The 23462-nt window shown below is 27.0% G+C and overlaps 4 protein-coding genes across 4 annotated transcripts; 3 read left to right on the plus strand and 1 right to left on the minus strand.

Moving 5' to 3' along the window:
* Nucleotides 1-845: 845 nt before the first annotated feature.
* Nucleotides 846-2489, plus strand: OCT59_026733 (uncharacterized protein). Its single transcript, XM_066143394.1, has 5 exons — nucleotides 846-903; nucleotides 984-1243; nucleotides 1372-1509; nucleotides 1638-1873; nucleotides 1958-2489. Exons 1-3 carry the CDS (start codon nucleotides 882-884, stop codon nucleotides 1378-1380), a joined length of 291 nt encoding a protein of 96 aa, XP_065992918.1. The 5' UTR covers nucleotides 846-881; the 3' UTR covers nucleotides 1381-1509; nucleotides 1638-1873; nucleotides 1958-2489.
* Nucleotides 2490-8093: 5604 nt separating this feature from the next.
* Nucleotides 8094-8662, plus strand: OCT59_026734 (uncharacterized protein; the record flags this gene model as incomplete). The annotated part of the gene is made up of 4 exons (XM_025328957.2): nucleotides 8094-8178; nucleotides 8259-8332; nucleotides 8527-8540; nucleotides 8626-8662. The coding sequence occupies 4 exons, from the start codon at nucleotides 8094-8096 to the stop codon at nucleotides 8660-8662; spliced, it is 210 nt and encodes a 69-aa protein (XP_025164539.2).
* Nucleotides 8663-18335: 9673 nt separating this feature from the next.
* Nucleotides 18336-18713, plus strand: OCT59_026735 (uncharacterized protein; the record flags this gene model as incomplete). Its single annotated transcript, XM_066143395.1, has 1 exon — nucleotides 18336-18713. The coding sequence occupies one exon, from the start codon at nucleotides 18336-18338 to the stop codon at nucleotides 18711-18713; it is 378 nt and encodes a 125-aa protein (XP_065992919.1).
* A 2260-nt stretch (nucleotides 18714-20973) lies between these two features.
* On the minus strand, nucleotides 20974-22650 carry OCT59_026736 (uncharacterized protein). Its single transcript, XM_066143396.1, has 6 exons — nucleotides 22452-22650; nucleotides 22235-22363; nucleotides 22006-22146; nucleotides 21585-21919; nucleotides 21355-21515; nucleotides 20974-21279 (listed from the first exon to the last, which is right to left on the minus strand). The coding sequence occupies exons 1-6, from the start codon at nucleotides 22527-22529 to the stop codon at nucleotides 21164-21166; spliced, it is 960 nt and encodes a 319-aa protein (XP_065992920.1). The 5' UTR covers nucleotides 22530-22650; the 3' UTR covers nucleotides 20974-21163.
* Nucleotides 22651-23462: the final 812 nt, after the last annotated feature.

Here is a 23462-nt window from a genome sequence, read left to right on the forward strand (position 1 = left end):
ATATTTATGTATAATTATACAATAATTGTACAACTTTCATGTATGACAATCAATCACTCATGGAATTATTATAAAAATCGTTCATTTTTGCCCAAGCTACCAGAAAAAAAAAAAAAATAATAATTACCTCCCTAAATAAAAATACCTATTTCCACTGTTATTAAGCACTTGTGCTTAATACAGTCAGACCTCTATAAATGCACAATGTGCAATTATGGAGGTCTGACTGTAACAGTGAAATAATTATTATATTCTTATCCATCATGAAGATTACAGAATTCGTAAGAAGACCACGTGAAGGAAGACCGATTAAAGTTACATTACGATGTATCGATTACACCCAGATTCTTCTGTGATTAAATATGAAGATATTTAACTGTTTTGTGACTCAATGCCTTTTTTGTTTTCTTCAGTATATTTGGTTTTCCTTGGTTTTTTAGTCTATTCTTTAGTCTATTATATTTGGTTTTCTTAAGTCTATTATATTTGGTTTTCTTAAGTCTATTCTATTTGGTTTTCTCTAGTCTATTCTTTTGTTTTCTTTAGTCTATTCTATTTGGTTTCTTTAGTCTATTCTATTGGTTTCTTTAGTCTATTCTATTGGTTTTCTTTAGTCTATTCTATTTGGTTTTCTTTAATACGGCGAGAAATTGGTGTTTAGTAATGGTACTACCTGGGATGTGCGAGACCAGTATTCGATAGTACGTAAAAAAAAAATATTTTTCGTTAAAAATGTGGTCAATATTGAATATTAATTATATTCATAAATTTGGTGCAACTAGAAACAAAGTCGTGACGAGACCCTTCACCACAAGAATTTACGATAAAAATAGAGTTGGGCACATAGTGATGCAGAACTAGATCAGTTTTTTATAAGCAGCATGACCAACAATTGCCGAACGGGTAAGTTTTTTTTTTATTTTCCTTTCTTTCTTTTTATAAAACTGAATCTCATAATGAATTATAATCATTTATGTAATAAGCAATAATGGCGCTAAACATTATCATTGGTCACAAGGTTTCTACAGTACATGCTAGTGTAGGTAGATCTTTTTACATCCCGCAGGGAGCTTATCTTTATCACTGGAGCCCGTATTGCCAAAGGAACTTTTGGCTATTTGCATTTTTTGCATTTCTCACGATATGGTCAGTCAATGGATTATATAGCACTCAGTTGGAAGATTTGGAAGTTGACCAGTCATTTTTTTTTTATTTTCTGAAGAAAAATAAAGAAAAGTTTTTGGTGAGGATAATAAACGCCAGATGCGTTCCCTTCTGTTCACTTATCCAAACTTTTGGATAAATTATGCAATATCATATAATTATAAGAATTTGTTTTCTAAACAAAAAAAAATATTTTGTATATAACAGGGTCAATGACATATGATGAAAAAAAGGTAGACTAGATGATGACATTAACTCGTCAGGATCCGTCCATTCGTACCAATATGATTTGAGCCGGGGGTTAATATACTAAATTATCGAAATGAATATATGCAACAATTTGGGGTGAGTAAAAAAAAATAAAATAAAATTAGATCTAATGAAATGGCCGTGATAGGTTTAAAATATGTATTATTGCGATATAGGAATGAATTATATTTTGATTATAATTTTATCTTCAATAACGCGAACAGGTGGATGCAAGAGTTCTTCTCACCCGCTATTAAGAGTTCAATCATGTAACATGGAACTTACGTGATAAACTCGCAACCGGAGCCACCCTCGGCCTTGGTGTGTTTTGGCTTTTTTAAAGCCCTTACATTTTATCCCGGTCATGTTGTTTCTGTGTTCGTAAGAGACAAGCAACCGTGTGTCAAGATACAGGGATGAAATATATCCGGATCATCTGACAGATAAGAAATTTTTTGATGTAAGTATACTTTATAATTTTTAATAATTATGTGAATATTCTTGTTTGGATGATAATAATAATTAATTTTTATAAAATTTGTAGGTTTCTATAATTTATTTTATATATGAAGCAAGATATCCGGATATATGATTATACGATGTTGCAAAAAATATCAATTATCCAAAATTGGGAGATTTTTTATTGTTATCGTAGCTTTGTAATATGATAATTATAAAGTAATAAGTGGAAATGTTTCAAGTGTTGTGGCTGTTGGGATGGAACGGAGATGGGAGCGCGTTTATGAAATTTTTGCATTAAGATATTCACTTTCATTTTAAAGTTGAATCAACGAACTTCCAAAAGAACCTTCCCCTTCGTTAACAGCTAACTTCTTATAAACACTTTTTTCTTGAGTTAACGATTTCTAAAAAATCTCTTTCACAAATCATGAATTTCGTAGACTACAAAATTCTTTCAAACTTAATTTGATAATATTAATATTAAATATTATAAATTTAACATTAAATTAAACAGCAGTAAATAAAAATGCGTTTATAAAGTATAAATTATTCATATGTCATGCTGCTTAGTATAAAGTTTATATTAATAAATTATAAATAAGCGTTTTTTATAATAAATTATTCTACAAAAATTTCATATATAAATTCCGATCCAGAGAAATTTGACCGTCAAAGCAAACAGTAATTGTTTATTTTGGGTACCGACATTGTGTTATCGTTAACACGTTTAATTTGGCGTATAATGGTTAATTTGAAAAGAAGATAATAATAATAGGATCTTAATCTTTGCATAAAATTAATTATTTATAATTTGTAGGTTCTTTTAAAAAACTAATAAAACTAATAAAATTTATTAATTATATTGTGGTATTTACTTAATTTTGTGGCACTAATTTATTTGACATTTATTTATTCATTTTGTGAAATTATATACTAAATATCTTACTAGTAAGAAACTTGCATTATGGATCAGATCATATTTTGTAATAATTTTTAAAAATATCGCAAAATTATAATTTCTATTGTAAAATCAATAATTTTTTTAACATTGCAAAATTAAATGTTTTTATTATTTTTTTTTTTATTAATATTTAATAATACATCACAAAAATTAAAAATCACTTCGCAAATATTAATCATAAATTTTTGTAAATTTTATTTATTTTGATTGATTTTTTTTTTAAAAAAAAAGAACTTGCTCTTAAATTGCGATAGAATTTCTATATTATGCCATTATATTTCAAGAATAGTTTCGGAATAATGAATGTCTAAAATAATGTGGAGGATTCTGAAGTTTCGGGATTATGATTTGTCAGGATTGTGAGCGTCGGGTTTGTGTTGTAGCGGTAAATCGTTTAAGATATGTATTATTGCGATATAGGAATAAATTATATTTGATTATAATTTTATCTTTAATAATGCGAACAGGTGGATGCAAGAGTTCTTCCTACCGCAAGGATTCATTGAATGATTAATGTGTGCATTTAATTTATTTGACCTGATCCAGCACATCACGACTCACGAGCTTAGACAATCTAATAGCAATCAAAACATAGTAATTAATTATTATCATAATTTGGGTATATAGCAGAATACTATTTATTTTTCTAAAATAAACCTAATTACAATTATAATAAATCTTAATAGTTAATAAATTTGAAGGGGTGTTATCTTCAAAGCATAATCACTTGGAACCATTGCCTGAGTAGTCCAGGAGTGTTTCTTTAAGATTCGTAGTTAGAGGGAAGTCCGGATTCACCTATAATCTGGCACAAAAAGGCAAACGCAAATGTAAGTAATAAGATTTATCATGGAATGAAATTATAATAAAGCAACAACCTTCCATTAGATTATGAATATCAGATAATAATAATAAGTGGATATTATTGATAATCTAAATATTAAGTGCTTTTGTCTTTTGAAACACAACCAGATGGATAAAGAAAATTTAGCAGATATTCTGGAACCTCAATTTATAACTTTACGAAAGAAACATTAAACCAGCAAAGAAATTACCTTTAACCAATAAAATTTACATTTAAAAGAAAGTTTATATGGCTAATTAATTGAACTCATCAAAGGCACGTTAAAGTTTACAATTAGTAATAAGAAACAACTGAAACAATATTAACAATATTCAAAATTAACAATTTTAAGAGATTCGATTACTATAATTTAATGAAATAAGGAAATATTTCTGTGATATACTGTGGTTCTTAAGTTTTGAAATAATATGATATGAATTGATGAAAAAAGAAATTCATTCGCTCCTACAATCCTATAACCTATTATTTTGTTTGAGATGGAACTTTCTGAAAGATTCACCGATTTATATTATTGTGAACATGACTGGTCACGAGCTAATTAAGTTATTTCGTAGATTACGGTAGTAATCTATTTATGAAACTTAAAAGTCTTCCTAATTTTGGAAGTTTATCGAAGAATTTCATATCATTATGAAAACGATCTTGTTTAATTGCAAAAATTTTTTCGCAACCAATAAAGACCAAGTAACTAAACATCTTTATATAATCTTTATTAGTATAAAACTTAAGTATGATTTATCATAAACTTTTAAGTTTCGTCATTGATAAATTGTTCGTTGTTTATCAGATACTTTAACGTTGGGATAATGATTGAACATATTTTTTAATTTACTAAGATACTCGTTTAGATTTTTTTTTTCAAATTAAAAGCGGTTTTCAAAAAATAAATAAATAATAATTCTGACGAAAATATTATGCAGACAAATAGAATCATGCTGTTTTTGATGATACTTTTGATGCATTACGTATATATGAAGCAATTGAAGCATGATCTTGGACATCTTCGCAGTTTTCACAAGGATGCAAGAATCCCGAGCAGTCATGTCAACTCATGTGAATTTCATGAAAAATTATTTTCTAGTCATGTGTCCCTTGGTAGCATCATGAATGAATTCCTGGCGCAAAGATAATCTTCAATTTCACAGTTTGTTGATTCTGTAGAAGTATGTTGATTGATCTTCCGAACCTGGAGAAATTTCCGAAACTTCCGAAACTAAACGTCACGTGAATTCCTTTTAATTGGTGACTAAATTAGGTGATATTTTCGATCTTTCTCATCTAATCATCTCGCAAAAATGCAATATTTATGCGAACCCGTCGTCGCGTTTAATCATAAATAAACATTTCCCTTTTTTCTTTTCGTCTGACTTTAAAAAACAATCAATTATTAATTATCATTTTCTTTTAACTGTTTACGCAAAATTTACCTTTTCTAACCCTTCTCAAATGCTACTCCTTATAATTCCAACAAAAAAAAAAGAAAAGAAAAGGTTCTGGTGGTCGCTTTAAGTCTTTGGTATGAGAGACCATGCTATATAAGGTAGAAAAGTATCAGAAGCAACCTGTGTATACTGGGATCTATTTTGGAAAAAGGGTTAACCACAAGAGTTGGAAGCATTTTTTACTAATTATTGTTCTAAAGTATCAGCTGGTACAAGACAATCTTGCAAAATCTGAAGGAAATATATCTTGATTACAAAATATTACAAAAGATGATATAACCAATCTTTCATCTAAAAAGCGAAAACTTTAATGATGGTTCAATTCAAACAAAAATAGGAGATTTCGTCATTTCATGTAAGTATTAACTCTCTTAGGATTAGAACTCATGAAGTTGATCGTGCTTGTGTAAAAGCATTTTTTGTATGTGGCACTCCATGGCATGTAATTGAAAATCTTTTTTTATTGAATTTTTGAAGACTCTACGCCCAGGATATACTCACCATCAAAAGAATTACTTTCTGGCAACCTTTTATCACAAGAAACTGCAGTTGTAAACACACGAGTTATTAAAGAATTTAAAAATACAGCAAATTTAATATAGTGTATGTTATTCCCAACATCAATGTTTAGTGATTTAACAATTTTAGTTAATCTTTATTCTTAAACTTAACAGTCAATTGGAATTTTTTAATTCATACATCCAACCATAGAGAATATTTGTGGGCGCTAAGGTGTCTATTAAGTTAAAGTCATACCGGCGAATTTTATTCGAAACAATTGAAGAAATTATTGATGAAATTGGTCCAGTAAATTTTTCAGTAATTGTAACAGATTCAGGAGCAAATATTCTACAGAAAATATATAAAATATTTTTTAATGTACGTTGTATGGCACATGATATTAATTTGATTTCAAAAGATATTTGCTCTACTTAACAATGTGTAATACTGCAGTGACATATTTTAAAGAAAGTCCATCAAGAAGGTAATTTAATTTTAAAATTTATTATTTATTTATTTTATTTATTTTTTGATATTATAATTGTTTTATTAATTTTTTTATTAAAAAATGTTCTGTATTAAAAGAAGCTAAAGCCTGTGATATTAGTAGAGGTTATTGAAAAAGTGGATATATAAAGTACCATTAGAAAATGTAAGATTTTGAAATTATTGTCCGAATTCATTTAATTACTGATTTAACAAGTAATTTCTTTTTTTTTTGCCTTTTTATTTAGTCAAAATTGAAAAACCCGAAACTCTTTCAACAGCAGTATTGTCAGTTCTACGGCCACGTGCGTTTTTATTGATGATTTATATGCGTTAGCATTTACATCCTATTAAATATTTATGGTGGTTATAATCGACCTATATGTATAATTGGTCAACCCTCAAACAACACAATAGTTATACACGCAGCCATCCATACTAAAAACAAGAACCGATCAAATATTATTATATAAAACAACACATTTGGTCGCGACGATCCTAACTCGTTACAAATCTCGCCACTTGGGATACCCGATCAACTATGCACAGTCAAGTTCAACGACGAAATTACTATAGATCGAGACTTAAGAAAATCTTTAAAGAAGATCATTAATTTCAGAACTCTGGAACATCATATTTCCCATCGCACATTTATCATCAATTTAAACATTTCACCCTTGATTAAATTATAGATTAGGAATACATACAATTATGGATAAAATATAATCCTTTTGATAGACCCACTAGCCTCAAGTATAGTAAGCTGTAAGCTGGCGTGTTAAGGCTTCTAGTTACAACCTCCCGACTTTAGACATACTGAACCGATATCTTGAAAGGATTCGATCAATGTTTTTTCTGTCATGATTCACCAGAAACCAATGAACATTTGTGGATTTGCCCAAAAGTTTTAGAAATAATGAAACCCGTCTTTGATAAACATAAAGAAATCTTTAAGACAACGATTACAGCTAATTCTGACAGTTTGACTGCACTATACGAAGATTGCATAAGTTTTGTCCAATTTTTACCTGTACTAATAACCCTCCGACGACATTGAGTGAAGCTCCGGCCCTCCACTGTTTATTACTCAATTTAATCCCAAAGGATATAATATACCCATATAGAGCTGTAGGTTTAAATAAAGCCTCGATCAAAAAGTTATTATTAAAAAAATTTTTATCAGATCTTCACGAAGATATCTTCAAAACTTTATGGCATGCACGAAGTGCCGAATGGAAAAAATGGAAACAGGAACACCAAATCACGAAGACAACGTTCACGACTTACCGGAAACGCAAATGTCATCATGATGAAGACCATTTTTCTGGTCCATCTAATGAATCAGCTCGCGTCACTCACACGGTTATATTAATCCGTCCAATGATTCTCGTCGCGTTCTCGACAACTTCATTTTATGATTTTATGGATATACCTCACTAGTTCAAATTTCCGTCACAATCTCCCATGGATGTCATCATTAAACATAGACTTATCATCTGCTATTTTTACTCGGTCACACAATAGATTTAATTATAGTTTATTTTATTTTAATATATAGGCTCTTCAGTTTCTTTTTTTAACTTTTTATTTTTATTTAGATTAGTCCTGGTCTTATTTTCTTGTTCTTAATTTGGGCAGTAGCGTAGTTCCCCTGTTTCAAATAGCAGCTACCGAAGGTGAGGTCCTGTTTGGCGGGATGAATATCAATGATCTTGTTCTTTAGATAGCTTATCTTTGTTTTCTTTGTATACAAAATACTATTAATGTAACTGACTTTGAATAACCACTCTTTAGAAATAAAATAAGTAAATAAAACGTCCTATTAAATAATCAATTGCAGCGTTAGAATGGAACCGGAAATACAAGCGAAATTGGTTACGGATTAGGCAAATTCTTTTGTCTAAATGTACCTCTCAAAGATTGAATTGATGATAATAGCCATGTTTCATTGTTCAAGGATGTTATGTTAGATGTAAGAGATCGTTATCAACCAAGTGTTATTTTATTACAATGTGGAGCAGATTCTCTCGGAAAAGATAGATTACGAGGTTTTAATATAAGTATTAAAGTATTAAAGTTCATGGAGAGTGCGTAAGATTTATAAAAAGTTGGCAGATTCCCTTGTTAGTTCTTGGAGGTGGCGGTTATGGAGTTCCTAATGTAGCAAGATGTTGGACTTATGAAACTGGAATATTACTTGAAGTGTTGAATTTCTTGATAGAATTTAGAGATGCTAGTTTAGAGATAGAAAACCTTTAATGTGGAGATAATGAATATTTTGATGGGACAGTGATAATGATAAATGTTGATATGATTTAAAATATGTAATAATTTTTTTTTTTTTTACGAGTAACTTTGGAAATAAATGCTTTTTCTCGGTCTCTCTTCTTTTTTAGAATCTTAGTGATTGGTAAGATGTTTATAACACTTTTTATTCATTTTTGTTTCAAAATAAAAATTACACTTGGCTAAAGGACAACTATTGGTCAGAATAGGCATATCATTAAGAAGTTGGGTTTTAAAGAACGTTGACCAAAATAGACAATTAAAAAATAAAAAAAATAAACTTGAATATTTGCAGCCAATTGTTCTAATAAATATACAACTTTATAATATTATCATATCTTTGGTTTCTAATCCTTTCACGAATTTTATTGTCTATGTCACCGCCGAACATTAAGTAAATTTAGCTAGCCACCTAGGCTTCGTTCATCAGCTCAAATCTTGAGTATGCCTACAACCATAACTGTAGCAGCAAGAATCAGTACTACTGTGTAACTGCCTTCACTTAAGACAGAATTTGTAGAATTTGTCCAAATATTCTATAATAAATAATAAATAATAAATAATAAATAATAAAGATTAAAGCTAAAGTTTTCACATCAATCCCTTCAATATATATATAATTTGAATGCTAACAAACCTGATAACGCTAACATATTTGAAAAATCATGAACCGCTCACTTGTGTCCTGATCCTAATCACTTGTAATTGAGCTTGTAAGTAAATGTTCATGAAAGAGCAGGATAACGCGGCTTGGTTTTCTCAATAATCTTTAACCAAGTGATGAATTCTTTAACAGTATGTTATGTAACATCAGCGGTCGTTTTGATGAGCGCAATTTTTCAAATACGCATCCGTTTCTTGTTCTTCCAAGTATCGGAATCGTCAGTCGGATTCTCTTATTCAGTTAAGAAATTCTTTAGGTATTCAAATAATTAAAGGTGATGCAGTTGGATCAGACTTTACTCATATAATAGTGTGATCTAAAGATAAATTTATTCCAAAAAAAGGAGTTTATTTAAAATACCTTTATTCTTATATACTAGAATTTTGAAAATCTATGCCTAATTCTTGCCACTCTTCTATTTCATCTATGTCGGAAAACGTGGCTTTTTTAAAGAACTAGATTCCCTGAATATTCCAACAAAAAGAAAAAGAAGTCATTAATCTTTTAGTAAATAATTTTTTATTAAATTACCATGAAAGACGACATTTCAAAAGAAAAAGAAGTCATTGATAGTACTGAATAAGAGAAGCATCCAAAAGGACGATTCATCGTTACTTGGAAGAACAAGAACAAGATCGCGCATCAAAACGATCGCGACGCGCTGAGTGTAATAAAGTTGATAAAATTATTTCTTTGTTTTTGTTTCGAGAAAGTTTTAAAGTTTAACCACTGTTTGAACAAAGACCTCTATTTATATACAAAATTGCAAGATATTTTCCTAATTCAGTAAATCACCATACGTGGAGTAAAAATAACGAATAAAAAGTAATGCAACTTTTTTTTTTAATGGTCCCAAATCCCGATTAAAATAAATGATATTCTATTGGCTTAATTGTTTATGACTATAAAAAAAAACGAAATAATTTATAAGCCCAAAATTAATTATTCTATTAGCTTAATTGTTTATAGCTTTTATAAAAAAAAAAAAATGAAATATGAAAAACTAAGTCCAAAAAATTAATTATGATTCTATTGGCTTAATTGTTTATGACTTTTATAAAAAAAAAATGAAATAATTATAAAAAACTAAATCTAAAATAAATTATTCTATTAGCTTAATTATTTATAACTTTTATAAAAAAAGCCCAAAATTAATTATTATATTGGCTTAATTGTTTATAGTTTTTATAAAAAACTAAATTCAAAAATTAATTATAATTCTATTGACTTAATTGTTTATGACTTTTATAAAAAAAAATATAAAATAAAGCCCTTTAAATAAATCAATATAAATGATACTTGCTACTTTAAGTAAATAAAAATTAATTATTCTTTAAAAAACTAAAAAACTAAACTCTTTTTTATTAAATATTAAACTTATAATTATAATTTAATACTGTTTAAACTTACATCATTAAAACTAATAAAAATGATTCAACAATTTAATAAAATTCAATGGGAAACTCTTTCTAACAATCTCAATGTCCATTTTTTTAACAGAAAAATAAAACTATTTTTTTCAGTTTATAACTTATAAAAGTGGTACACTTGACCAAATACACTAATAAAATAGACCTGAAACAGGTTAACAAATGTAATATTAATGGAAAGAGCTTTCTTGAAATATTAAGTATTGCCCTTCAGAAGGTAGAACTCACCAGACCAACCGCTATTCAAGGATATATAGAGCATATTTTACCAACTGAAGAATACAACAATACTGAAACATTTATTAAGGACCATAAACCTGTACTTAAGGAACTTGGTGTCAAGAATGAAGTTCAGCTTACCTACTTGTTGTTTACACTCGCCGCTATTGCCAACGAGTATGAAGTCTCTTTGAAGAATTACATAGACAAAACAATCCAGGATATACATGCTGCCCAAATTATTTTGGGATGCCATAATTATAATTTGGGATGTCATAATTCATTCGGTTTATATATAATTTACTATGTAAAGTGCCAAAATAATTTGGGATGCCATAATTGAATTTGGGATTTTACTTATAATTACGGCAGTCCAAAATAATTTGGGTGGCATGTATAATCTAGGAACAAATGGCGCAATTTGAATCAACAGAACTAGCTAATGATACGCCAGTATCAGCACAAGTACAGCTAATGGAAACAGAAATTTTTGAAAACGTTGAACACCAATTAATGAATGTGAAACATGACAATCAAAACACTAAATACCAATTAGAAGACATGATTGCAGAATTTTTAATAAAGAACTCTAAAAAGAGTTCAACAAAATTAAACGCCAAAGCCATATCTTATACCCTAAAAGGAAAAGGACATACTGTAGTATTTGGAATCAAATATATTCAAATATACTTGAGTATTCATTTAAATTTATAAAGTGTATTCGAATAATATTCAAATAAGTTAAATTTTCTTTTATAGTAATAATTTACATAATTTTTAGCCTGAATTATGATTTTAACTCAGTTAAATTTAAGGATTTAATGCCTACTAATTAAATTTTAACTATACTATATCTGGCTAAATGAATACTCAAATAACCATTATGCTTATTCAAATACTTGAATATACTCAAGTTATTCGAATAACTGTTACATGATTCCAAACACTAACATACTGTTATGTTTGCAGAAATGGCTTCCAGGAATCTAGATATAAGCAGTAACTATGACGTATCCCTGACTCCACCTGGTAATAGGCCAAAGAAGAATAACGTGACCAAGTGTACAACGTCTGATAGCAAGACTCAGCCAGTTAAGAAGAAACAACAATATGCTACTCCAAAAAAAATACAATCAGTAATAACCAGATATAACCCAGTACTTAAAAACAATGTTTGGAAAATTACTTTATACAATATCCTCCCGTCTGGACTCAACTTAAAATTCTTCAGCATCTTAAGAAATAGAGTCACATAATTGCTTTCAAGACGAAACGTTAAAAGAAATATTTAACAGTCACAATTTCAATTGACTTCAATGAGTGAATTATGAGTTTATGAAAGCAAGGAGTCTGGATCACTCCTTTAGGAGGTCTTCCTATCTGATGGTATCCTGCTAACTGAAATTTTTAACAAAGAAAAAAAAGAGAACGATTTCAGACTGTAGTGATAGATTTATCTGAAACTATCATTACTTCAATGCTATATCCCTTGACCTTTAACTCATGTATCCCATCTGGGATACAAAGCTTTTAAGGTGGTTCAGAAAAAAAGTACTTGCAAGCTCATCACGTATTATGAAATTGGGCAGATTTGAATAAAATCACTAATACCAAATTGAACTTGCAAGAATATGAAGGTATTTGAATTAGGTACTTTACTCCTCAACTATCTAAAGATCATAATCAATCACCAAGAAGTGGCCGTAATCAGAAAAAGAATCAAGACTCAGTTAACAAGATTAGACCAAATACTACAAATAACAAGAATAAGAAAAGCAAACCTGATGGAAATTCTTACACTCTCAAGAATTTGAAGAAAGGTTTGAACAGTAGCAAAACTGAAAAACTCACATTGTTAACAGAAATCAGGTTGCTACTAAGAAGGCTTGAAAACTGATGGAAGGACTGCTCGTCTTACAGTGACTATAGGTAGAATATGGGTCTATAATATATATAATATAAATTATATTAATATAATTTTATATAATTGATAAATATGTAATTAAATAAATTGATATATTCTTTTTGAAATTATTGTATATATATATACTTTTAAAAAATGGATTAAAAAATAAAAACAAATAGTTTTATTAAATATTTTTATTTTTATAAATGCTTTAAATATAAATATTTAATTTTTTTTTTGTATTTATTTATTTATATTTATTTATTTACAGGAAATGTTTTATTTTTATTAAATAAAATAAAATATAATTTGTGATATTGATTAAATTTTCATTTAAAAATTAACTTATTAGGATTATTACAAATTATATAATAGTAAAAAAAGTGAAAATATATTTAATTTAAAGTTAAAGGTTTTATTTTTATTGCTATATACTATCTATCTGTATAGATTTTAACTTTATATTTTTTTCTTTTACTTATTTAGTATTATTTCAAAAAGTATACTGCAATATAATTAGTGCTTCGATCTAAATAGAAACTGTTATCCAGATAAATTAAAAAAATTATCTGGTTTTTATCTGGATTATTCGGATCAGATAAAAATCTGGATATCTCCAAATAGAAACCAAAATTCAGATAGATTTATATATATAAATTTTTTTTTGTAGATCGATCTTAACAAATAAATTTCATGGCACCTGACAAATAAATTTTGTATTGTGACACATTACAAATTAAGGCTTTAATTAAATTCGTAGTACTTAATTAAAATTGTAATATTTATTAGTTAAAATCATGGCTTTTATTTGATTAAATTTGCGGCTTTAAATTTAATTAAAACTGTGGCATTTATATTAGTTATACCTGGTTAAACTCTTTTTACCAAAAATTTTAGTTTCGTTACCAACCAGTTTTGGTTTCGTTATTGACTAAACTATATAGTAATAATTTTTAAATTTAAATTTTAATTATATAAAATTATAGTTTTATTATAAAAATATATGAAATTATATTATATATACAGTCAACTCTCTTTATAGTCACACATTTGGAACAGTCCATATTTGGTGATTATAAAGAGATGTGACTATGGTGGCTGTCACCTATAAACCACACTAATATTAAGTGACTTCAAATTTTTATAAATTGTAAATTGAATAGTAAAAAGAAAAAACTAAACCGATAAAATGATATAGCAACATGTACTGAACATTTCTATCGGATTATTTTATAGAATTTAATAAGAATTTTAATTAATATTATGGGTTAAAGTTGGATAATTTTAATAAGTAGCAATAATAAAAATATAAAATTTCGGACTAGTTTTCATGTAATTTTTATGGATTTTACAAAAATTCCATGGAAATCCACAAGAATTCCATGTAATATGGCAAAAAAAAAATTTTGCCGTTCACACGGCAATTAATATTTTGACAAAGTACTTTAAAATATAAGTTACACAATATAAATAAATAAATTTCAAAATTTCGGACTATTGTTGTTTATAGGTGACAGCCACCATATATAAAAAATTTCTTATATTTGTATATCATAATTCTGGCCAAAAATTAACATAATTTTAGCCAGAATTATACTTAAAACTTTATTGTATCGTAACTTCGCCAATATTAATCGTAGAGAGATGATCTTACTGCCATTCGATTCGTCTTGATGAGACGGTTCTAATGGTATAAAATACGTCGAAATCCAATCACTAGATTAATTTCCGAAATTAAAAAAATATTAATGGTTTTTGTGTAATAACTCTGTCAATATTGATCCTAGAAAGACGATCTTACTACCATTCGATTCGTCTTGATGCGACGAATCTAATGGTATAAGATACATCGAAATCCAATCACTAGATCAATTTCCGAAATTAAAAAATATTAAATGGTTTTTAAGTAATAACTCCGTCAATATTGATCACAGAGAGATGTGCTAACCACCATTCAATTCGTCTCGATGAGGCGATTCTAACGAGCTATAAATCATCTTTTTACAATCACTAGGTACCGAGAAATCTAGCAAAATGTTAATGGTGCAGTAAACGTAAATCAAGAAATATTTATAATGCCAATGTCTAACATTTTGTTGAATAACTCGTCAGCCAGTGATCGGAAAAGGATAAAACTACCACCATTCGATTCGTCTCAGTGAGACGATTCTAACAAGCTATAATACATCTTTGTACGATTATTAGATGCCAAGTTATTTAATATATTCTTTATATAACTGTGATTATAAACAGTTCTTTTTAATATAAGATTTTTGAGGATAGGTGTGATGGTGACTATAGATAGATTGTGACTATATAGGATAGTTTTTAATAATAAAGTGTTTTGAACATTCAACTGGTGTGACTATATAGTAGAATGTGACTATAACGGGAGTGACTATAGAGGGAGTTGACTGTATAATAGTTTTATAAATTCCTTTAAAAAATATTATATTGTAATATAAATTTATTATTATTTTTTTTTATAAGTAATTATTAATAATTAAAAATCCATGGAAATCTATAAAAAATCCATGAAAATACTATGGAATATTGAATTTTGGCATTTTGTCTTTTAATTTTAAATGTCTAAACTATTTCAGTTTAGTCAAATGATTAAATATCTAATTTATATAATTAAATTTGTGGCATTGATTAAATTAATGGCTTTAAATTTGGACACTTATTAGTTAAAATCATGTTTTTTATTTGATTAAATTTGCAGCTTTAAATTTAATTAAAACCGTGGCACTTATATGATTAAATTCGTGGCATTGATTAAATTAATGGCTTTAAATTTGTAGATAAAATTAAATTTGTGGCATTTATATGATTAAATTTGTGGCATTTATGTGATTCAATTTGTGGCATTTATATAATTAAATTTGTGGCATTTATGTGATTAGATTCATGCAATTATTAAACTTGTGCCAATTAAAATTTGCAGAATTTTATTAATTAAATTTTATAAAATTTTTATTTTTATCATATCTATATATTAAAATTAATCTTATTCTAAGCCTTAATTGAAATAAATAAATAGTACGTTTATTTCTATCCTCTTGAATTTTTTTATAATTTCATATTTTATTGAATAAATAAAATAATTCGTAAATAATAGATGATCAAAACTATATTACTTTAAGTGAAAATAAAGACTCCAGTGACGAAATCACTGAAATTACTTTAATACCATTAGCAAAGAAAAGAGAATGTCCTCCAAAGTCATTTAAAATCCTTGGAAAGCAAAAAATGACAAGTGTTAGTGAAAAATCAGATCAAGAATTATTAACTGCATTTGAATCAACAAGCCAAATATCAAATGATTCAAATTCCTTTAAACAAACTACTGTAATAAATAAGCCACAATCAAAAGTAAATTGGGTATGAGATTATTTTGTTAGAAAACAAATGAAAGAAGAGAAGTACATACATATTGTAAAAATGTATAAAAAACTATAAATATGATGGGTCTACAGGAAATCTTAGTTACCATGCCATTAAACATGAAATTATACCATCTACAGAAAGTATTACATCTGACAATAAATCAAAGGCAATCCAATCTACTATGTCTAATATTAATGGACAAAAAGAAAAAGAATTATCTCTATTACGATGGATTCTTTTAACAATCCAACCTCTTTTTACTGTAATCCATAAGGCTTATATTGAGCATATGCATATTATTGATCCACTATTTACAGTTTTTGAAGAAAAAAAAATAAGAATGATGATTGCTTGTAGTTATGGATATAATAGAAATAAATTAAAACTACTTTTAAAAACTGCTTAATCAATATCTTTAACTACTGATTTATGGTCTTCTTGTTCAAAACATGAATATTTGGGTTTAACAGCAACTTGAATCAATAAAGATTTGAAATACATATGGGCTGATTTATTTATTACTCTGCATTAAAAAGAGTTATTGAATTGATCTTCACAATTTTTGTTACTCAAAATTGTTTTGTAATACCAAAAAATCATCTGATTGATGATCACTTAACTAAATAATAAGTTGAGCAAAAATTTACATTTGCGAAACTTAAATTATTAAATGTAAAAGAGCTGTAAAAAACCCATTTTACTAATAAAAAACCCATTTTTCATATATATGGAATTTTTAACATATATTATTAAAAAGTAAGTATATTTTAATAAAATATAAAGTAAAATAAAAATTTATTTAGTCTTAGTAGCTATAAATGTTTATAAAAGTATAATAAAAATATCATATAAAAGATGGTATCATAATAGATATTTTCAAACAATAAAAATAATTATTTTATGTCAGAGTTTGTATTACCATCTTTAAACGCAAATATATCAAGATTCACTGATCCGTTTTCTATAATTTTAGGCTTGTTGGAAAGCCCTTGTTCTGGACTTTATAGGCGAAAAAAGAGCTCATCGATTGAATCATTAGATCCGGAGATATTTACGTTTAAAGTTGAGGTACGAACTTTTTAACATGCTTAAATGCAAATATCTTGGAATCCCTGATTCATTTTTTATAAATTTAGGCTCTTTGGAAAGCCCTTGATCTGGTCTATATGAACAAAAAAAGAGCTTGCCGATTGGATCATTGGATCTGGAGATATTTACGTTTAAAGTTAAGATACAAATTTTTAGCATATATAGTAAATGCTAAGAATTATATTAATTTAAAAGAAATGTTTACCAATTTATAGTATAATAACATTAAATAAAAATTTTTTAATACTCATCTCCAATTTACTGTATATTATATAGTATTTTGTATAATAAAAATGTAATAAAATCAATATTTTAATTAAAGGTAAACAAATCAGCCCATATGAATAAATGTTTTGCTTGAAATATCTTATTTTCCAGCACCACATACTGCCCAAGCAATTACTGAAGCTATTAAAAAGGCTATTCAAAAATGGGAAATTGAAAGTCAGGTTATATAAATAACAACAGATAATGGAACTAATATGGTAGTTGCTATTCGAAATTTAACACCAATTAAAAGACTCTCCTGTGCTGCCCATATTGCAATTAATAAAGGTTTAAAGGTTGTAGAAGATTTAGTATTACATGTAAAATTTTTTTTCTATTCAAAAACAAATTGAACAGCTGATTAAAGTTCAAAAAGATATTGGTTATGAAGAAACATACCATTTAATACAAGATATATCCACTAGGTAAATATTTGATTTAATTATTAAAATTCAATATATATTTAATTTTAATTACTAAATTTGGTATAATTTGCATTTTATTATTTAAAGTGGAATTCTTCTTATTTAGCTTGGGATCAGCTTATTTTTCTTCAATATGCAGTACTTTAATTAAATATAAATTTATCTTGTTTTCTCAAACCTGAAGAAAAAACTGATGGTAACAGATTGAAAAAATTTATATTAAAGGATAGCAAATGGGAATTATTAGATGAATTATGTAATATTTTAGCACCATTCAAAAAAGTTACACAAGATTTTTCTGGAAGTACCTATATAACATTAAGTCAAATATTTTCCATCATTACAAATCTTACAAATTCCTTAAAGCCAATTGATAATTTACATGAGGAAAATGAAGATTCTGATAATAATACTATTACAGAAGAAAATATAACTAATCAGCAAACTGAAATAAATTATAATAATATTTCAGAAGTTTTAAAAAATGTAAAAAAAATATATATATATGGGTTTAAAGCACTATTGGTCAATGCCAGATGAGTTTGATATTATAGCAGCACTCTTAGACCCTCAATATAAAGACCTTCAATTTATATTTGATGAAAATATAAAAGTAAAAATTCATTCAAATTTACAAGTACAATATAATCAGCTAAAAAGAGAAATGCAGCAACAAATTAGTACTCCACCATCACCCACAATTTCAACAATTTCAACTACTTCTACTAATACAAGTTCAACTCCCAGTACAAGATCTTTACATAAGTATAAAGTGAGATGTGAAAAATCAATAAGAAAAGTATTTCAAACAACAGAAACATCTACTTCATCATCAACAATATCTGACGAAATTACTACTTATTTTCTTTTGCCAGTTGCTAGAGAAAATAAAAATCCATTATATTAGTGGAAAATTAAACAGAAAATTTTTCCAATTCTTTCCATTATTGCACAAAAATACTTAGGAATTCCTGCTACCTCTGTTGCTTTTAAGCAGTTTTTTTCTGATGCAAGAAACCATATTACAGCAAAAAAAAGTTTATTGGATCCTGGTTTAGTAGGTAAAATAGTATTTTTAAAACATAAGATGCAAACCATGGATTATATTAATGTATTTTCACTAGACTTAGATGTGGAAAATAATGATTTTGTGGAGGATGAGGATGTGTTAGAAGAAGTAATAATTGATTAACATTAAATTTATTTTTATATTAAATTAAATATTTTATTTTTATTAAGTAAAATATTTTTTAAATAAAGTAAATAAAGTGAATTTTACTTTATTAAGTGAAATGATGAATCTTTAATAATATTTATATAATTTTGCTCTTATCAAATAATTCTATTTTAAACAGTATAATGAAATAAATGCTAAACATGATAAAATAATTTTATTAGACGAGTAATCATGCAAATTGTTGATATTTTTTTTATTTAATAAATTAATTAATAGTACGAATCCCAGTAAATAGTTTTTTATAAATTTATACCAAACGGGCTCATTGGCTTAAAATTAGCTCAAATTTATGCAAAAAATAATTCAAATTTAAGCCAATCTAAGGCCAATTATATATGGATAAGCCAATTTGGTACAAATTCATACAAAAACTATTTACTGGGAATAGAATATTTTAAAAATTGAAAGAATAAAATAAATCGTCAAAAAAAAATATTATTATTTAATTTTTTTTATCCAGATTCTGGGTCAATCCAGATAATTTTTAACCGGATATTTATCCAGATAAAAACCGCAATTATCCAGATATCCAAAAAAACAAATTATTCAGATTTATCCAGTTGAATCTGATTACAGATTGAAGCACTAAATATAATACATTCTATAATTAATTTGCATAGACAACAGAATGCCTATTTAATGAAAAAATTATCTAATAATATAATATACAGTATATATTATTTATAAGAATAACAAATAGTTTGCAATTTAATAATATTAGTTTAAATTTAGACTCATATTACATTTGTATATATATATTTTTTTATTTAATTTTAATAATAAAAAATATATATATATTTATTTATCATTATATTATAAATTCAAATAAAATATTATTATATAAAGTGTAAATTATAATAATTAAAGCAATTTATAAGTTTATATTTTAAATTTTGCATTTTTTTAAGAAAAAAAATTATTTGTCTGTTATTTAATTATTTACTTGAAATTATAATAACTTTTATTTTAATGAATTAAAAGTAGAATGTATTTACGCCACAACATATATACAATAGTAGACTAAAAAATGTAGATCATTACGTGATTACAAAACGAGCAAAAGCAGACGAAAAATTTATGATTTCTCACAAACTACCATATGAATTTTGTTAAATACACATTTAAAAAGAGTATACATATGCACTTCATTTTATTTATTAAAATATTTAATCATTTGCTATTAGTGTTTTTAAGTGTATTTGGACTTTTAAAAGCGAATATGACTAATAATAAACAAATAAAATGGTATTAATAAAAAATTTTATTTGAATAAGTAATGCACAATGATTTTTTGATACAAAATATTCTTTTTTATTATACTATTAGCTTGTAAAGTTTTATAAGTTTCAAGTTGATTTGAAGATATGTTCTTTAGGTGATTCGCAACTTACCATAGGAGATTCACAACTTAATGACAACTTCATAGTGTAATATTTTGTCATAAACCTTATTTGTACTATACTTTGCTAAAGTTTATTTGAAAGACAGAAACTCTAGCTTTCTAAAGAGTACTTTTAAACAGTTTTACATAGAATATTGAGGGAGTTTTCTTTATATCTAAGTAAAAAAAAAATGATTTTTTTTTTTTAGCCATATGATCAGCCATGTCGATCTCTCTACCTTTAAGATAATCACTATTATTTTTAAAAACAATAGAATTCTTTTCTTAGTAAATTGGCTCATTTTTTTAAAAATTAAAAATTAAGATAATTAAGATTATGAAATTATAAAATTTTTTAGTAAGTAAAAAAAGCAATTTTGCAATATCAACAAAAAATAATTTTAACAATAATAAATAACTTTAAAATAGTTTTTTTCTATTAAAATAAAAACTTTATTATGCAAAATAAAATTAAAACTTAATTTGTAAAATCGAGCCAATTAAGGTTCATTATATAACTGATGGGTTACTTATTGTCATTTAGCATATAAATTATGGGAGGCTATTCTGATCAGCCGATATGATTTTATTAGAAAGTAAAAATTTCAAATTCTATTTAAAGTACTTTAAGGTTTGTGTATACTTTAAAATAAAATATATACTTACATGAATGTTAAAAACAAAAATTTATATATGCGACACATGCACCACAGGGACCTAATTCTCGTATTATAAAAATTTAAAATTCAATATATCCCATGAGTTCTTTATAATCAAACTCCTCCTCATTCGATAACGCATCCAATGTCCAATTAGCTGAACTAGATCTTGGACATGGGCTATATCCAAAGATTTCTATTGATAAAAAAAAACGCGTAAAATTAACTTATTTTTTTTTGTTGATAATTTAAATTTATTGAAATAACTTGCCTTCTATATTAAGCGGAAGGGTTTGTCCAAAAATAATCTCAGGATCAATTGTTCTCTGATATATTAAAGTCGACTTTAATTCAGGACTCTGTTCCCAATCATTATGTTGTTGTTGATATTTGGCCCTAATTTCATCTTGATCATCTTGATCACTAAGTTTACTAATATAATAAGAAATTAGAATGGATGAAATAAATTAATATTTTCAGATAATGAAAAATCATACATACTTTCTATTTACTGCCGGGACTTTGTCGAATATGTCTTGCAATGTTCTTTCATGTTCATCAAATTGTTTAGAATGATCTACTGGGACTACATCGAATATATCTAATGTTATTTCTTGTTCATCATCATCAGATTGGTTTTCTGGTACTTTGTCGAATATGTCGAATGCTTTTTCGTGCTCATCAGATTGGTCTGCTGAGACTTTGTCGATTTCGTGTTCATGAGATTGGTCTGCTGGGACCTTGTCGAATATGTCTCGCAATGTTTTTTCATGTTCACCAAATTGTTTAGATTGGTCGACATTTAACACAGATTTGGTTTGTCCTAAAATTTTGGTCTTTTTTTTTATATAAAGTAATAAACGATGATTAGTAAGATATTGATAAATCGGAATATTAATAAGTCGGTCAGTTTGCTATTTACTTTTTTTGTGAGAACCAAGGGTTTGATTTCTGATCCCGGTGCACGCGCACGCAATCTTTTTGTCCAAATTGTAGCTGTTTCACTATCGGTAACTTGGTTGGGAAAATTTTCCTGTGTAGTTCTTAATGAGCGCGCACGTTGCTTCTGAGCCGTATTTGTATTGATTTCTACGTTATTACAAATGGAAACAGTTTCTCTAACGGTACTTAGTTAGGAAATTTCCTTTTACCTTTGAATCAATATTCTTATACCCTGGTGCTCGTGCACGTAATCTTCTAGACCAAATTGAGGCTGTTTCACTATCATTAGCTTGGTTGGGAATATTGTAATTTTTAGTTTGTAGAGTACGTGCACGTTTCTGCTGAGCCACATTTGTATTGAGTTCGACGTTATTACAAATGGAAACAGTTTCTCTAACGGTAACTTAGTTAGGAATTTCCTTTTACCTTTTGTTTATACTCGGTATTCTCGGTTGCTCGTGCACGCAATCTTGCTGCCCACGCGTTATGTGCGTTACGTTGCATGTTGCTAATATGTATCTGAAGGACGTTGTTTAAAGTGAAAATAAAAAAATAGAGACTTGCAAAAAGTTGTTATATATGAATTGAATTCTGAAGAAGTGACAAACTAAAAACAGAGACTTTCAAAAACTGAAAAACAAATAAAAGTCAAATAAAGTACCAATAAATACCAATAAGATCTGGTCACATGGGTCACCATGCCAATAAACGCGTCGCGTCAAGTGTAGGCATACGTATAAATATTTGTGTAGGTTTGTCAGGTTGTGTAACAAAAACAGGGGTATCCACGTGTACCCTAAAATGATATTCTTTTTATCAATATGAACCGTTAATAAAACGCGATTATTCTTTAAAATTGCTATAATAAAACTCAAGAGAAACCTAATTTTCAATGTTTTACGAAGGAAATATAGGTATTTTTCATGTTTACAGTGTTTTTATACAATATTTCAGTCTTTTTACGCGTAATTTAATGTTATTTTATATTCAAATAAAAATATATTAAAAATTATTTGTATAATTTCAAATGTATAATTGTATAATTCAGTTAATAAAATCCTTTACACCTTTATTCTTTATTCAAATAAAAACATTATCAAATATGAGCTATTGGTCCCCATTTTTTGTATTCTGTCTAATTGACTCTACTAATGCATATTTCTTTTTAGCAGTTCTCTTTTGACTATTTACCTTGAGTTAACCTTTTACTACCATGATTATTACTTTTTCTTCTTTGTATTATACTTCTCTGCTAATTAATTATGTTGTATTTCGGGGAACAGACCAATTTACTATTTATTATAAAATTACTATGAATTAATTACATCTGTCAAAATACATTACGTCTGTCAAAATAAATTTAATTAGTATTTTGTCATTTTGACGAAAAGTATACTTTGTATAGATGTTTGTACTTATATTTCTAATTCTCCAATT

The sequence above is a fragment of the Rhizophagus irregularis genome, chromosome 6 (assembly GCF_026210795.1).
Source record: "Rhizophagus irregularis chromosome 6, complete sequence".
NCBI lineage: Eukaryota > Fungi > Glomeromycota > Glomeromycetes > Glomerales > Glomeraceae > Rhizophagus > Rhizophagus irregularis.

Coding starts and splice junctions, on each gene's coding strand:
- OCT59_026733 (XM_066143394.1), top strand. CDS start 882: ATGACCAACAATTGCCGAACGG. Junction 904..983: donor GACCAACAATTGCCGAACGG/GTAAGTTTTTTT, acceptor TTATGTAATAAG/CAATAATGGCGCTAAACATT.
- OCT59_026736 (XM_066143396.1), bottom strand. CDS start 22,529: ATGCAACGTAACGCACATAACGCGTGGGCAGCAAGATTGCGTGCACGA. Junction 21,920..22,005: donor CCTTGGTTCTCACAAAAAAA/GTAAATAGCAAA, acceptor ATAAAAAAAAAG/ACCAAAATTTTAGGACAAAC. Junction 21,280..21,354: donor CCTTCCGCTTAATATAGAAG/GCAAGTTATTTC, acceptor TTTTATCAATAG/AAATCTTTGGATATAGCCCA.